Below are 17,444 nucleotides of genomic sequence, written 5' to 3'. Positions count from 1 at the left end.
TAGAACATGAACGGCCAACCTGCGGCTCTCCAGCTGTTGAAAAACTACAACTCCCACCATGCCCTGCTGTAGGCAGACTGGGAGTTGTAGTTCTGCAACAGCTGGAGAGCCGCAGGTTGGCCATCCCTGGTCTAGAAGGAATCCCAACATAGCTAAAAACACCATTTGACACAATTCCACTCTGTCCCTTTTAGACGTCTACGTCTTTTAGGTGTAGCAAGATGGCGACCGCTGTACTTCCTGTTTCCGGTATGACGTAGAATGAGGGCGCCGGAAGTGCCCTGTAGTGTATAGCACGCGTGGGTTGTTGCTGTCCGCGTGCATGCCGACTGAATGGTGCTGATCAGCGGGAGGACTGACTAGAGGAAGGACATGGCGGCGGTGCAGTTCAAGAGCAAGTAAGGGAGAGGAGGCACCGTGCTGTGCTTTGTGTCTGCCTGTGGTGCGTGTGGCACTACAAGTCCCAGCTGTACCGCCACTTCACTAATATTGACATTTCCTGTTCATTTAGGAAAGATCGTCTGCGTGTAAATAAAGCTTATAAAGTTTATGCCTGTGTGTTAATTGTTCACTGTGGGCTAGAGACCTCTGCTTGCTGTCAGTGAATAGTGACATTGCTTACATCCTTGTGTGATGGTCAAAGTAAGGGAAATACTGTGGTGGCAATTCACAGTTTTACCAGGACCTATGGGGGGCAGCACCTGGAGCGCTAGTACCGCAAGCCTAGATAGGGTATTGATAGTCTATGACTTAAGGTACTTTCACGGATTCCGTCGCCGGAACTCCTTGCCGGATCCGACAATCCAGACGCAAATGGATGCGTTTGTGAGACGGATCCGGATGCGGTTCCATCTGACAAATGCATTGCAATACCGGGTCCGTCTATCTGGTTGTCATCTGGAAAAACAGATCCAGTATTTATTTTTCTCATTTTTAAAGGTCTGCGCATGCGCAGAGCACAAAGCCGGATCAGTTTTGCCGGAACACTTGGGGTCGGATCCGGCATTAATGCATTTCAATGGAAATGAATGCTGGATCCGGAATTCCGGCAACTGATCAGGATTTCTGGCCGGAGAGAAAGCTGTAGCATGCTGGGGTATTTTCTCCGGCCAAAAAACGTAAGAGGGACTGAACTGATGCATCCTGAACGGATTGCTCTCCACTCAGAATGCATTAGGATAAAACCGATCAGTTCTTTTCCGGTATTGAGCCCCTAGGACGGAACTCAGTGCTGGAAAAGAAAAACACTAGTGTGAAAGTACCCTGAAAAGTCAGATTTGTGGGGGTCTGAGGGCGTGGGTCCCCACTGATCCACAGAATTGTGGCCCCTCTGTTTCTGTTGGTCCTGTTATGTGCATGGGGCTGTCTCTGTAGGGATGAAAGGAGCGGCAGTGCGCATGCTCGATGTGCTGCTGCATTAATGGGGGTCGGGTCCAAGGGGTACGGGTGCTCCTCCAAGAGGTACAGGGCACCCATTTTCATCATCCGTGAGAGTCCCAGCAGTAGGATGACCACCAATCTAAGGCCTCTTTCACACGAGCGTGATGTATTGGCTCCGGATGCGTTCAGTGAAACTCGCACCATTTTGCAAGCAAGTTCAGTCAGTTTTGTCTGCGATTGCGTTCAGTATTTTCCGCGCGGGTGCAATGCGTTTTGATACGTTTTTCACGTGCGTCATAAAAAACTGTAAAGGTTTACAAACAACATCTCCTAGCGACCATCAGTGAAAAACGCCTTGCAGTTAGTTATCCTCTAACCCAGGGGTCAGCAACCTTCGGCACTTCAGCTGTTGGAAAACTACAATTCCCAGCATGCTCCATTCGTTTCTCTGGGAGTTTTGAGAAGAGCAGAGCAATTATGCTTGATGGGAGTTGTAGTTTCGCAACAACTGGACTGCCGGTGGTTGCCTTCCTGTACTCTATCCTGTGAGGATAACGTTCAGCACTCAGAATACCGCTTTAACGATGTTTTGGGGCCAAATTTTAACCCCTTGTTTGCCCCCTCTCTTTTTTTTTTTTAACTCTAGTTACGCTGTGGAGAAAAAACTTGAACCGTTCTATAAAGGAGGAAAAGTTCAGGTACTGATCAGCTTCTCATCCAGCTGCTTCCATGGTGTTCGATGCTCTTGGGGGTCTGATGATGGTTTTTCTCCCGACAGCTCAATAAGGATGGGACGTATCTGCTGTGTATATGCGGTAATAAGCTGAATGTCCTGGAGATCGCCACCGGAGCCATCGCTCGCACTATAGAACAGGTGAGGGTCTTAAAGGGATGTTCCAAAAATTGGTTGTGATGGCAACGTGTTGTTCCGTTCTGTGCCAGGAGGAGGAAGAGTTTGGTTTGCCCCCCCTCTGATATCATCCTCTAGGGGGCACCATTGTACAACCCCTCCCCCTATACATGATGGTGCATGTGCATACTGAACCCTTATGGCTTTCTTTTAGGATGATCAGGAGGACATCACATGTTTTGTACTCAGCCCCGATGATGAGGTAAGTAGTTTTATAGATGTTACTATGTTCTTGTTTTTACTGCTTAAATATATCTAAAATAAAAGCAAAATCGGCAATTTTGAAAATAGTTTTGATTAAAAGTCTCCTACCGTTTTGTGTATGCAGTTCCTATGCAGGCCTGTGTGTCTCCATGGTGACAGACTATAAGGAAGTCGTGTGTTGTCTGATCCCGCAGTCAGGAAGAAGTGTCTGAAATGACGACACAGGGTTTGGTTGTAGTCCTTGGCCATGGGGACGCGTGGGATTTGTAGGCACAAAACGGTAGGAGGTTGTTACTCGGGAATGTGGATTTGTTTTTATTTTGGAGGGGAGTAATTACTCCGGAATGGTTACAAAGGTGGACGCGGCCTTTGAGTCATCTTGCCATTGTTTTCCCTGCAGGTCCTGGTAACGAGCAGCCGCGCTTTGCTACTAAAGCAATGGCAGTGGCCGGAGGGCACGTGTACGCGGACCTGGAAGGCCATCCACACCGCACCAGTCTCCAGCATGGCCTTCGACTCTACCTCTACCTTACTGGCTACAGGTGAGAACCTGAGCGTGTGCGCTCCCCTCTCCATACAGTGCTCTGCTGTCTCCATGGACCCCATAGGCATTGAATGAGCGCTGTTCCATTCAAACCCCTCCTCCCTATGGCCGGGGAACCAGGGGATCGCCACTTCCCTGTTCCATTCAAACCCCTCCTCCCTATGGCCGGGGAACCAGGGGATCGCCACTTCCCTGTTCCATTCAAACCCCTCCTCCCTATGGCTGGGGAACCAGGGGGTCGCCACTTCCCTGTTCTAGTGATTTGGCGGGGTGCCCTGTGCATAGATGATAAGGGGAGTTAGGGATGAGCGAATCAACTTTATTTTTTTTCAGTACAAATTAATTTATGAATTGCATTGTTATTGCACGAAATCTCGCGAAGTAATAACTTCGGCTCATCAGAGCCAATGCATTCTAATACTGTACAGAGATTCTGCTCCGTACAGTATTAGAACTAAGTTTTATGCAAATCGACTTCGGATGTTTCATCCGAAGTCTATTCGCTCATCCCTAAAGGGGGTTTTCCAGCTATGGAAATTTTTGGGTGATTTGAGCTGTTATACATTTTCTTCTCCATTCACTCAATTCTGCAGAATCTCCATGTCAGACATGCCACCTAAAGGCGGCCATACAGTGTGGACCAGGGTCAGCAACCTGAGGCACTCCAGATATTTTTGTGAAACTACAATTCCCAGCATGCACATTTGCTCTACTGTGGAGTTGTACTTTGTTTTGTGCTCACTGTGACCATTACATATTCATGACCTCTTCTTAGATAACAGCATTGTGGTTGTCTACTTACAGGCGGCTGTGACAGCACAATCAAGATCTGGGATGTGCTCAAGCAGTACTGTACCCATAACCTGAAGGGCTCCTCTGGTGTGGTCCAGTAAGTGTTACGTGCAGAAAAATGTCTGCTTAGGTTGTGCAATTCTTGTATGTCACATTCATTCAGATCATAGTATATCAGTAGTAATAAATCAGAGCAACGGGGCTCGTTTTATTTTCTCACAAAGACGTTTCGCTGGTCATCCGACAAGCTTTCTCATTCTCTTGTGTACAAGAATTCTCCGGCATTAAATACTGGTGACTCATGCTTCAGTCAGGTAAGGTCTTGATTGCATTTATTGTCTGCCACTTACGATGCGGCTCTAACGCCTCTGAGGCAGTTAAACCCTTTGGATACCGGATATTTTTTTTCTTTTATCCGTTTTTCAATTTTTCTTCCCTATCTTCCTGGAGCCATGCCTTTTTTAATTTTTGCCATTCACTTATTCATTGTCTTGTCCCTACGGCGTTCCCTTTGCAGCAAAACTGACCCATGCCCTTCATTCTCTGGGTCAGTACGATTGCAACGATACCACATATGTATAGGTTTTATATGTCTAAATACTGTAACAATAACTAAAAACTTTGAAAAAAATAATTTTTTTGTTGGGCATCACCGTATTCTGACCTCTCATAACATTTTTCATAGTCATGTCAACTGAGCTGTGTGGGGGCTCATTTTTTGCGGGCTGATCTGTAGTTTTTATTGATACCATTTTGGATTGTGTGACTTTTTGATTACGTTTTTTGGGTAAGAGAAGCGATGGAAATATGGCCAATCTGCCATTTTGATTTTTTTTTCTTTCTGTTACGCCATTCTCCGTATTTGAAAAAAATTTTTTTGATAGTACGGGCCTTTTCGGATGCCCATGAAGTTTATATTTTTTGTTATTTATTTATGTATTTTTTATAATGGGGTGATTTACATTTTTTATACTTTAATTTATATATATATATATATATATATATATATATATATAATTATTTATTTATTTTAGACTTTTTTTGTAGCCAGTGTAGGAGGCTACAACCATAAAAAAAATGTTTTTATTCAATATTACCACACTCCATAAAGGAGCGTGGTAATATGTGAATTGCTTATTTCTTATGTTGCCCTGCCACCTGCTGGCCAACATAAGAATTGCAGCTCTAATACAGGGATTCTGACAATTTAAAGGTTTAGATACCGTGATCACACTTGATCACAGCATCTAAAGGCTTTAATGACCGCAGTCCTTTAATGACCGCAGTCCATTTTATTGCCAGTCGTGGTCATTAGCCATGGGCCTCTGATGTTTGAAACAGCAGAGACCCACTGGCCATTACGCCCTATGCATGTGCGAGCAGGCACCATGTTTACCCATCGTAGCGAAAAGGTTAACCACACCTAATAGCTTAGCTCAGGCATCCTCAAACTGCGGCCCTCCAGCTGTTGCAAAACTACATCTCCCAGCATGCCCGAACAGCCTACAGGTATCAGCCTACAGCAGGGCATTGTGGGAGTTGTAGTTTTACAACAGCTGGAGGGCCACAGTTTGAGGATGCCTGGCTTAGCTCATGCAAATGCAATCAACACCCTACCTGCATGAAACGTCTTCAAGAAAGAAAAATATAAATCCAGTTGCTGACTTATTACTACTGATAAAGGATTTTATGAAATTAGCAAAACATGGCTACTTGTTCCCAGAGCTGGAGTCAGTGAAGTGCATGTGACCTTCTTCTCATCCTTTTTCTTCCTTTCTAGTCTGGTGCGGTTCCATCCTGACATGTCCCGTCTGCAGCTCTTCTCCTCCTCCATGGATTATAAGATCCGGATCTGGGATCTGAAATCCAGCAAGTGTCTGTGTACCTTGGAGACTCACTACAGCGCCGTCACCTCCTTGTGCTTCTCCCCTGATGGAAACACCATGATCAGGTAAGTAAAAATGAGAATAATCCGGCACCAGATATCGGGTCCATGGACTTGCGATACAGTAATGTGCTCTGTGGTTTGCAGCTCGGGCCGGGATAAGATCTGCACGGTGTGGGATCTGGAGACCAAGGCTGCCAAGAGGACGGTTCCAGTGTATGAGGTCAGTCGCCCCCAGCTCTGTGCTCTGATTGTGGACATTGAATATTCTGGAGACATAATGGGGGTTTATTTTCTTGACAGAGTGTAGAAGTTGTGCTGTTTCTCCCCAACTCCCCCGATCTGATCGGCAGAGACCAGGACTTGAAGTCTCTTCTCTTCATTACAGCTGGCAGCAAAGGTGAGACTGAACTGTCACCGAACGTGGGCGTAGACTTAAAGGGATCGGATGGATTAGTAAACACACGTTTAGACGCGTTGTTAGTGTAGTGTGGGAAAATAGTGTTGTCCAAGTTACATCCTGTATTATACTCCAGAGCTGCACTCACTATTCTGCTGGTGCAGTCACTGTGTACATACATTACATTACTTATCTTGTACTGATTCCTGAGTTACATCCTGTATTATACTCCAGAGCTGCACTCACTATTCTGCTGGTGGAGTCACTGTGTACATACATTACATTACTTATCCTGTACTGATCCTGAGTTACATCCTGTATTATACTCCAGAGCTGCACTCACTATTCTGCTGGTGCAGTCACTGTGTACATACATTACTTATCCTGTACTGATCCGAGTCACATCCTGTATTATACTCCAGAGCTGCACTCACTATTCTGCTGGTGCAGTCACTGTATACATACATTACTTATCCTGTACTGATCATGAGTTACATCCTGTAATTATACTCCAGAGCTGCACTCACTATTCTGCTGGTGAGATTTCCTCAGTTTTTTTAGCAGAAGGATTGGTTCTCAGGGACTGCTGTAGTATAGTGAGTACTTTCTTGCCCCCAGGTATACTTCGGGTATGGGATGCAGCCACGTCACAAGTGTGTATATACACAGAACTTGCCTCACACCAGCCAGCAAGCCTTTGAAAAGGAGGGGGATGGTCACAGCCTGACGCACTGCCTGCTTCTTCCTAATGAAGAGGAGATTGTCACCGTGAATGCAGAGCACAGCATTATCATATACGATCTTCACAATCTGGAGCTGAAGAAACAGGTGAGTCCCCTGTGTTCCCGTCCAGATGTCCCTACTCCTCGCCCCACCACCTCCTAACACTTACCTCTGCAGTTTGTAGGATATAACGACGAGGTTCTGGATGTGAAGTTCTTGGGTCCTTCAGATTCCCATATTGTCCTAGCTACAAACAGTCCCCAACTGAAGGTCTTTGAGCTGGCGACATCGAACTGTCAGATCCTGTACGGCCACAGCGGTATGTTGTGCCCAATTATACAAACGTCTCCTCGAAGCAATTGGCATGGTCACCCATGGAATCGCCTCCAGCTAACAGTAGTATAGGTCTTCACTGGAGCTGTGTGCTCCAAATAAATGGAGATATTTATTTTTTTTTATCTAATTGATTTGCAAATTTCATTCTTTTTTATTTTTATTTTAGATTTCTTGCAAAAAAAAAAAGTATTTTAAAGGGATTTCTAGGATTTAACCATCCTCAGGATAGGTCAGCAATATCTGATCAGCGGGAAGGCGACTTCTGGTACCACCCCCAGTTTTCTTCCCAGTCTGACATCACCTCCATCGGTCACATGACCTTTTGTGCAGTTCAGTCCTATTCAGGTGAATGGGATTGAGCTGCAGTACCAAGCACAGCCACTGTGCACAGTATGGCACTGTGCTCGGTATACTCTCAAGTGCTGCGGACCCTCCAAACAGCTTATGTGTCCGGGAGTCGGATCCTGACCGATCAGCTGTTGATAACCTGTCCCGAGGTCATCAATAATTCCTGGGAAAACCCCCTTAAAAGGGTCTTATAGTAATATATATATTTTTGTTTTTTAAGTAAATGTCTGGCAGCCTGCCCCCTGAAATAGCAGATTCATACTTTCCTGCACCATGCTGCTCCATTCCTCCGCCCTGCTTCCGCTCTGGTCCAGGCTCTGTTTCCTGTCCGGCTGGACATAGGTCACATGCACCGCTCCAGCCAATGACTGGCTTCAGTTGTGACTTGGTGCTTGTGGTCACATCTCCACTGAAGCCAGTCATTGGCTGGCAGCGGTGCATGTGACCATGCCCATACATCACTGGATATAAACAGTGCGGGGACCAGAAGATGGAAAAATTTGATGCAGCGCGGAGGACCGAAGCGATGAGGAGCAGGCGAGTATAAATATTCTATTTCAGGGGGCAGGCAGGTGAGCACTTACTGGAAAGCCCCTTTAATATTCTTTGAGCAATACTGATGAGAGCCACAGGGAGGCGATATGTTTCCGCGGTGCTCTGTACGTTTCTATCAGGCTAATGTTTCACAACTTTGCTTTCATCATCTCTTATTTTAGAGACGGTTCTCGCCATTGATGTCTTTAAGAAAGGCCTCTTGTTTGCCAGCTGCGCCAAGGTATAACCCATGTCAGATATTTCCTGCTACGGTCGTCCCCCTCCATGTGCTTTGCTCGTTTCTACATGCTTTCCTCTACGCTTTCTTATAGGATCGTACAGTCAGAATATGGAGGATGAATAAAACCACTGGAAAGGTGGTCTGCGTAGCCATGGGCGGAGGTCACACCAATGGTGTGGGGGCGATAGCATTCTCGAGGTATATAAAAGACATAAGAGAACACTCTGCCTTCCGCTCCCATTCGAAGGCATGGCCGGTTTGGCGGAAGCATGCATGACTATTTCTGTAGTAATTGGGGCTAAGCAGAAGGGCCACCTGCTGGGGCCCCCCCTCCGATCCTTTAAACGGCTGGCATGCTTGTGTGTTCCACGCCATTCAACTCTATGGCACTGCCAGAGATAGTGGGGTACAAGCAGTCCGCTATCTCTCTTAGCTCTATAGCCTTGGATGGAGGGGCAGCGAGCAAGCGTGTCTGCTGCTCCACTGAAGTGGGGGAACACAGGCTCCCGTTCTAGCGGTCAGCAGGGTTCCAAGCGGTCTACGGACTACCATTTGAGATTGACCCTTTCTGTTCGGCAGACAGGATTGTGGGATGGTCGTACAAATGTCATCTTTGTCTGTTATTTTCAGATTGAAGGGATCCTTTGTTGTGAGCGGCAGCCAAGATTGCACATTAAAGGTCTGGACGCTTCCAGAGTCCATCTCCAAACCATCGAAAGACCAGACACCCGGACTAGAAAGCCTGTACGCGAGCGTGACGGAGAAAGGGCATGATAAGGTGAGAGGTGGTCGCGGTTCACAGGGAGTGATGTATACAAGGCTTTGGCGTTCTGTAATCCGGGAAAGTCTGATAATGCAGTTCATGAAGTTCACAAGATATTGCTGATCTGTCCTGGAACATCAGACTTGCTGGATTATGAATGTCCAGGTTAAAGGAATGTTACTGTATTCAGTATTGTGACCCTGAGATGTAATGGATATCCCCTCCGTCTCGGTGCACAGGATGTTAACAGTGTTGCGGTATCTCCCAACGACAAGCTGATCGTCTCGGGGTCTCAGGACAAAACAGCCAAGCTCTGGTCCTCAGCTGACCTCTCGCTCGTGGGCGTCCTACGGGGACACAAGCGGGGAGTCTGGTGTGTGCAGTTCTCCCCCGTGGACCAAGTTGTAGCCACTTCATCTGCAGATGGAACCCTCAAGCTGTGGGGTCTTCAGGAGTTCAATTGCTTAAAGGTAATTACACATCTCAGAACATTGTGTTATCTTCTGTACTTTGAACACTACAGCTCCCAACAGAATCCGACCACCTGACGTGACCGTACAGTTTTTTTTTTTAATACTCTATATACAAAGCACTACAACCCCCAACACGTCCTGACCACTGGGCATGACCCTAATACAATTCTGTTATACTGTATGCTTAGAACACTACAACCCCCAACATGACCGTAATACAAATCTATTATCCTTTATACACAGAGCACTACAAAGCTCAACATGACCTGATCACTGGACAGGACCATAATACAATTCTATCATCCTCTAGACATAGAACACTACAACCCCCAACATGACCATAATACCATAGAGTTATGTTATCCTCTGTATGTAGAACACTACAACCTCCAGCATGACAATCATACGATTCCGTTATCCTTTATACATAGAACGTTACAACTTCCAACGTGACCATCGTGCAGTTCTATTATCCTCTATTCATAGAGCATAGGGCTGGGCGATTTGGCAAAAAAAATATATCAAAATTTTTTATTTTGGTCAATTTTCGATTTGAATCTCAATTTTTCTTATTTTTTACTAGAATTATAAGTTATAGTGGCCCACCCCACTTTTTATTTAAAAAAAATAAAATAAATACCTAGACACAATTCAATAAATTATTTTCTTTATAGAAGGTACGTTTCAACATATATTACTACAATAATTGTACGTAACTTCCCAGCTTTTAACCCTTGTCTGTAAGTGGAGGGAAGCAGCTGCAAGGTTGGAGAGCCAAGGAATAAAGGGGGGGTTCAAAATGCAGGGATGGCAAAGGTACTATGTGGGGGAGGGTCTGGAATACCCTGCACTGGGTACCCTGGCACATGGAGTTTAGTGTACAGTAAATGCACTAGGTATCCTGGCATATAGTTCTTTTTTTAAATCAGATATTTTTATTTGATTTTCACAAGCATATTAAGAAAAAAGGTAACCTACCTCCCCCATTCCCAGAGTCTTGTGACCAATCGAGTCCGGCAGTAAATCGCCATACACTCACCATGCATGCATCGTGCTTCATATCCCAAGTCATATATCACATGCCTATCTCATAATCATATTCATCCCAACAGCATTTATCATCCAAACACTCCACACCCATATCCTCCCTGCTCTCAATATCTAGAAATATCAAGACAACACATTATAGTATAACTGGCCTATGGGCTAAATATACCACTGTAATGCTGCATCCGGGAAAACCACACAGTCTCAAATTTTTTATGGACCCTCTCTTCTGATAGACGTATTTCTCCATTTGAACCAGATTGTGTACCCTAGCCTCCAGCTCCCATACTGTCGGCGGCAGTATATCTATCCAGTGGAATGCAATACTTTTCCTAGCTTGATATAAGACCCGTCCAATAGCCAACTTCTTTTTTGCCATGCCCGGCAATATCTCAAAATACCCTAATATACATGTTAAGGGTGCAACGTCAAGGCTTACTTCAAAAACAGTGTTTATTAGTTCTATGGCCTCTGTCCAATACCGCCTTAGTCTTGGACAATTCCACATGAGATGAATTAGGTCTGCATTGGACATGTCACACCTTGGGCAGAGGTCATTGTCCCTATATCCCATTTTTTTCAAGACCACTGGCGTTCTGTAGACCCTATGCAATAAGTACAATTGGGAGACTCTCTGCGATTCACTGACGGCTAACAACGGGCAATCCTTCTAACACCTTTTCCCACTGTTCCTCAGTGAGGTCCGATATGTCCGATTTCCACTTGGCATATAATTGTAAAGGTGCGCTTTTAACTTGCATATCAATAAATACACTGTAGTGAAGTGAAATAACTCCATTAGTAGTACCACTTGTCGCTGTGAGATCTATAATACTATGCTTTGGCGCGGGGGCAACTTTTTCAGACTTGTCTTGCGTCTTTATGGCGTGTCGGAGCTGCAAGTACAAATAAAAGAATTTCTTTGGGATACTAAATTCCTGTTGTAGCTGTGCGTATTCTTTCAATATACCCTCTGAGTACAACTGAATCATTTATTAAGGTTATACGAATTCCATACCCGTAATTCCGTAAGTTTGTCCAACTCCTTGTACATAGAATTAGGCCAAATTGGGGTATACGCCGTATATCCAGAGACCTTTGTTATATCTCTGGCCTTCCACCACACCTTGTGAATGGTGCTTAGTACACCATAACGACCCCCTTTAATATGGAAGGTACCATCTTCCAATGCAGACATCAAACATGTCCGTCCTACAAGAAATATCACTATTTTCCCTACCGTATTCACCTTATATATCTCCCTATCCTCTAATATATGCTGTAACTGACTCGACAAATAATATAACCACGGGTCCGGTAGGGCCAGACCTCCATTTGTTTTAGGTCGTCGTAGGGTACTAAGTTTAATACGAGGGACCCCCTTCTTCCAAATTAAATCCCTAAACAGGGCATTCACTTTATAGAAAAAACAGATCGGGATCCAGCAAGGAGCATTATGGAGAAGATACAGTAACTGGGGCATCAAAATCATTTTTATAAGGTTGGTCCTTCCTACCATGGAAAGCGGCAGCTTGATCCACGTATTCACCTTATCTTTGAATCTATTTAGTAAAGCGTTAGGTTCCGGTTTTCGTAATCCCTAGTATCAGGGGTTATTTGGACACCTAAATACTTAAAGGATGATATTATCGTCAGGCCCATGGCGTCCTCCGGGACTGGCATATAGTTCTAGTAATAGGGTACATGTACTGACTTGTGGAATACAGGAAATGCACTGGCATACAGCTTGTAATTGCAGGGCATGACCTGGGCATCTGACTTCTGAGTGCAGTGGCATGTGGCTCTAAGCACTGGCATGTTACATGCAGTGTGGATAAGCTGGGAGCTCAACCTCGTTGCCCCCAGTGTAATGGAACTGGTATGTGGCATGTAATAAATGACCTGTGCCAGGCTAGGAGCTCTCCTGTGCAAGGACACTGGAGGAAGCCATAAGGGCGGTAGAAGGTGTCACTTACTGGGCCATTGATGGCAGTGACCACCGCCGTCTCCTCAGTGTCCGATAAGTAGGGTGACGGTTCACACCCAGACCTTCTTTTCTGCAGGATCAAGGCCGCTTCTCAGCAGGAGTGGCAGCTCCCTCAGCTTGTGCTCCAGCTGTGCCTGCTGCTCCCAGACGCCTCCGCTGCTGCTTTCTGAGGTGGGCGGCATCTTCCTCCTCACCTGCCCCACAGTCATACTGCTGCCGGGCACTGTGGTTGTCCCGCCACCGCTGATTCAGTGCTGGGCTCTGAAGCGCTGTATCAGTGCAACATGTGCAGGTCTCAGTCCCTGCGGCAGGACTAATAGCTAATACTATGTGATTTGTAGAACTACAAGTAACAGCACACTGCTAGTCATTTGCACAAAGATATAAGCAAATACTAAATGAACAATAAGCTGCTTGGAGGCCATACTTACTGCAAGGGCAGTTAGAAGCTCTTTGCGCATATAATTGATCAAAAATATGTCTGGCCCATCTACCGAACGACAAGGTGGCTTCTCATCAGATGGGGCCTACTCTAACATGTTTTTCTTTCCTAATAGCTAATACTGTCCTATCATGCTCTCTATGCCCATCTTTGTTTCCTGTCTTGCAGACATTTGAGGGTCACGATGCCTCTGTACTGAAGGTTATATTTGTGAGTCGGGGCACCCAGCTACTGACCAGGTAACTGCTCGCCCGCCTCTTCCCGCCCGCGCTTTGGCCTGTCTGTATTTTCCTCTTAACCTCTCGCTGTTCACGTCCCGTGCAGTGGTTCCGATGGCCTGCTGAAGCTCTGGACCATTAAAACCAACGAGTGCATCAAGACGCTGGACGGTCACGAGGATAAAGTCTGGGGGCTTCACGGCAACAAACTGGACAACGCCGTGGTCACCGGATCGGCAGACTCGAGCATTGTTCTATGGAAGGTGGGCAGAGGAGCTGAAGTCCTCCATACTTAAAATATTAAATCACATGCGATTTTAAAGGGGTTTTGCCCGGATATGTCCCCATTGTCTGAAAGGTGTGGGTCCCACCTCTGGGACCCGCACCTACACGGAGAAAGGAGGGGGGGGGGGATTGTGGAAGGAGCTGGCTCGGCTATTTCCGTCGGCCACATAGAGATGAATTGGAGCAGGGGCCGCGCATGCGCGTTGCGCTCCCATTCACTTGTATGGGAGCAGCACTTGGTGGTGGCCGGACCCCGGGAAACTGCTCCCTTCTCGTTGTAGTATTAGTCCTATGACAGGCTTCCATTATTTGCCCAGGTTATTGGTGCAGGCACTGGGTGCTGAGTTCTTGTCCATGGCTGGCTCTGTATTTTGAGGTCTCGGCTGGTCACCCACATTTGCTTTCTCTGCAGGATGTCACCGAGGTGGAGTTGGCAGAGGAGCAGGCAAAGCAGGAGAATGAGATCTTGGAGTAAGTATTATAAAGTCCCAGGCCTCTATGCACAGGGCTGCTCATGGCTTCGACCCAGACCCTAATATACTTTTTGTTTCTATCGCTCTTAAGACAGCAAGAACTGTCCAATCTTCTACACGAGAAGATGTTCCTCAAGGCTCTGGGTCTTGCAATCTCCTTAGACCAGCCTCATACTGTTCTCCGAGTTATAAAAGGTTGGTAGCGAAGTAACACCTCTTAAACAGGACCTGCCTGTCAAACCTGCTGCTGACTTTAGGTTTACTGGCAGCATCGGTTACTCCCTAAGATCTTGTGGTGATGCTAGGAAATGTGTTGACCTCATTTTATTTTCTGCCTGCAGCCATCCTGAAGGAACCCCAAGGGAAAGACGACCTGGAAAAAAATATTCTGAGATTACGACAAGACCAAAAAGGTAAGTGGGGGGTTACAGTGCCTGTGTGGGATAAATCATGGCAGAGGGACCTGTCTGATGACAGGAGCCCTCCTCTCTGCTTCCGGTTTTAGGCATGGAGGTGGGTCCCCTGTGTGTGGCCATGTATTTATATTGGTGACCATTCATTTGAATGGATGCCATATTAATACTGCATTCCTCTGCAGTTGCCGCTGATCTCTGGTTGTCCAATTGAGTTGCTTATAGCCATGCGCGTCTTTCATGTTCAGATGAACATCTATATTAAAGGGGTTCTCTGCCTTGTACAGTCCCTACTGGGTCAGTAAGTAGATTACAAAGTGTCCCCCTTTTGGCCCCTCCAGAGATCATCTGTAATCTGTGGGGAAATCTTGGCTGTAAGTGAACAATTTCCCTGCAGCGCCTCCAAAGGGGAAATGAAGTATTACACCAGTGTGCATTCAAATCAGTGAAACAGTGCCACACCTATCCTATTGATTGAGTCTGGAATTACAGCATAGCTCTATTGAAGTAAATGGGGCTCTGCTGCAATACTGCACGCAACCTGTGAACAGGGGTGGCGCTGTTTTATTTGTTTTTTATTAGACGAAAGCAGCCATGTTTGTCTAATTCTGGACGGCGCCTTTAATAAGTCAGGGCTGTTAGAACTTAGATTACACGTTAGAGCAGTGCAGGGCATTTGTGGATCCATTATTCTATATGATCATGTCTGCCCGTTGCCGCCATCAGAGTCCTATCCTGAGATACTGCAGCGTCTGGAACACCAACTCACGTAACTGTCACTGAGGCCCAGTGTGTGCTGAACATCCTGCTGTTGCATGAGACTCCGGAGAGCTTGCTTCAGTACGGCGGCATCAGGGGCAACGTGGAGGCGCTCATACCCTACACAGGTGAGCACATACACACATACGTGCAGGGAGTTCCCCTTACGTGTTCTCATGACGTCCTGTTTTCTTCCGTTCCTCCAGAGCGTCACATGCAGAGGATGGGGAAGTTACTGCAGGCTGCCATGTTTGTGGACTTCATGTGGCAGCACATGAGACTGACCGATCTGCCTCTGGAGAAGGACAGCGTGCCCGTCCCCATTCCTAGCCTTACCCTGTCGGTTGGAGAAAATGGCAAGGCTTGAAGCCACGATCAGCCGGTCACCAGAGACTACAGTCACTAATGGGTGGCTTGTTATGGGGTTCACCGAATGCCCCAGGACCTGGCGGATTCATATCCTCATCCTCGGATGGTTTCTGGACCAGTTTTCACCAGGACACTTGATGATCCAGTTTTATTGGTTTCATTCTTGGATCCTTTGTAGGAGTTGCTTTCTGCTTCTTACAGCCATTAAAGGGGTTCTCCAGGATTTACATGTTGATGACCTATCCCCAGGAAAGGACATATATATGAGATTGTTGGGGGTCTGACTCCCTGCACCCTTGCTGTATGACAAGGCCGTGGTGCTCCAGTGAGCGCTTAGGCCTCTTCCTAAACCATGTGATGTCACATTTATTGATCACATGGCCTAGGTGCAGCTCATCTCCATTCACTGAGCTGCAATACCAAGCACAGCCAGTATACAATGTACGGCGCTGTGCTTGACAAGCTGCGCGGAGGCCGCCACACTCATGGGAGTGCTGTGGCTTCCTCAAGTAGCTGATCGGTGGGGAGGCTGAGAGTCGGGCCCTCACCAATCTTGTGTTGATCACCTTTCCTGTAGATAGGCCATCAATATGTAAATCTTGGAGAATTCCTTTTAACAGGGTTTTCCAGAGAAACAAAAATAGGGGTCGTGTGGCATAAAAAAAAAAAATACTGCCACAGTGTCGAGATAGGAGCCATAAGTAGAGAGCAGTGGTGTTATTGATTCCTGCTACCAGTGTTTTCCTGGAAAAGCCCTTTAACCATGGACATTCATGGGACTCAGTGTATACAGAGTATATAATACAGACTTTGCTGGTTTTATCCCTGTCGCACAATCTCCGTGTATTTCATTGACTCCGTTCAGAATACAGACCAATATATTACTGGAAACCAGTAAAGCACATGTAATGGGAAAGGTTTCTGAAGGTTTGGAACCATGAATACCCCCCTCTTTTTTTGGTGCCCTATGTGTGTTAGGGCTCGAGCACACGGCTGTAGCCTTTCTAGTGGTCCGCAAAACACGGATACCGGCCGCGTGCATTCCGCATTTTACAGAATGGAAGGACTGGCTGATAATAGAACCTTCCTATCCTTGTCTGTGATGCGGACAATAGTAGGAAATGTTCGATTTTTTTTATTTTATTTTTTTCAGGAATGGCAATGCGGACTTAAGGACACGGAATGCACACACAGTCATTTCCATAAAAAAAAAAAAAAACATTTGTGTCCATGTTGAAGTGAATGGTTCTGCATACAGGCCGGAAAAATAATAATTAACGGACGCGGGAAAAAAAGTTTCATGTGGCTGTCCAAGGCATCATCTACAGCAGGCATCCTCAAACTGCGGCCCTCCAGCTGTTGCAAAACTACAACTCCCACAATACCCTGCTGTAGGCTGATAGCTGTAGGCTGTTCGGGCATGCTGGGAGTTGTAGTTTTGCAACAGCTGGAGGGCCGCAGTTTGAGGATAGCCGATCCACGGTCACTTCTCTCTTGTGTTGGAGTCTCGGAGACCACTCTGAGGCTATCCAGTAAGTGGGGGGGCTGCGTCTGTGACATCTTGATTGCACAACCATTGTCTACTTTTGTTTTGGGACTCATTTGTAGTTTGATCGTTGCCAGTGGTTAGGTGGGGGAAAAAAGGGGATCAGGAAAACTGTTCTGGAACAGATCATCTTTCTTTTGCAAACTTCTGCGAAGCTTCAGATATCAGGTTTGCTATCATTCATACAGGCCCTTTGTATTAATTCACATGAAGGGACTTGGGTCACACCCCCCCCCCCCCCCCCCCCTCCGATACATACTGGAAATATCCTCCACACCGTTTGTATGTAAATCTTTTTATTTTTATTTTCATTGATACAATGTAACATTGTCATATACTGACCATCAGACAAAAGTGATATACGTATAATGT

At 46.2% G+C, this 17,444-nt stretch overlaps 1 protein-coding gene across 1 annotated transcript; it reads left to right on the top strand.

The window, feature by feature from the left end:
- Positions 1–268: 268 nt before the first annotated feature.
- TBL3 (transducin beta like 3) lies at positions 269–16,356 on the top strand. Its single transcript, XM_044303308.1, is given in 24 exon segments — positions 269–398; positions 2,027–2,078; positions 2,159–2,254; positions 2,445–2,492; positions 2,895–3,036; positions 3,843–3,927; positions 5,611–5,781; positions 5,863–5,938; positions 6,019–6,115; positions 6,734–6,765; positions 6,767–6,943; positions 7,016–7,157; positions 8,239–8,297; positions 8,389–8,495; positions 8,928–9,075; positions 9,300–9,530; positions 13,178–13,248; positions 13,334–13,490; positions 13,925–13,983; positions 14,077–14,180; positions 14,327–14,402; positions 15,127–15,178; positions 15,180–15,285; positions 15,364–16,356. Coding segments are annotated over 24 exon segments (2,475 nt in total). The 5' UTR covers positions 269–372; the 3' UTR covers positions 15,525–16,356.
- Positions 16,357–17,444: the final 1,088 nt, after the last annotated feature.

The sequence above is a fragment of the Bufo gargarizans genome, chromosome 8 (genome assembly GCF_014858855.1).
Source record: "Bufo gargarizans isolate SCDJY-AF-19 chromosome 8, ASM1485885v1, whole genome shotgun sequence".
Lineage (NCBI taxonomy): Eukaryota > Metazoa > Chordata > Amphibia > Anura > Bufonidae > Bufo > Bufo gargarizans.
The sequence above is the reverse complement of the archived record's forward strand: the minus strand, read 5'-3'. Positions and strand labels throughout refer to the sequence as shown.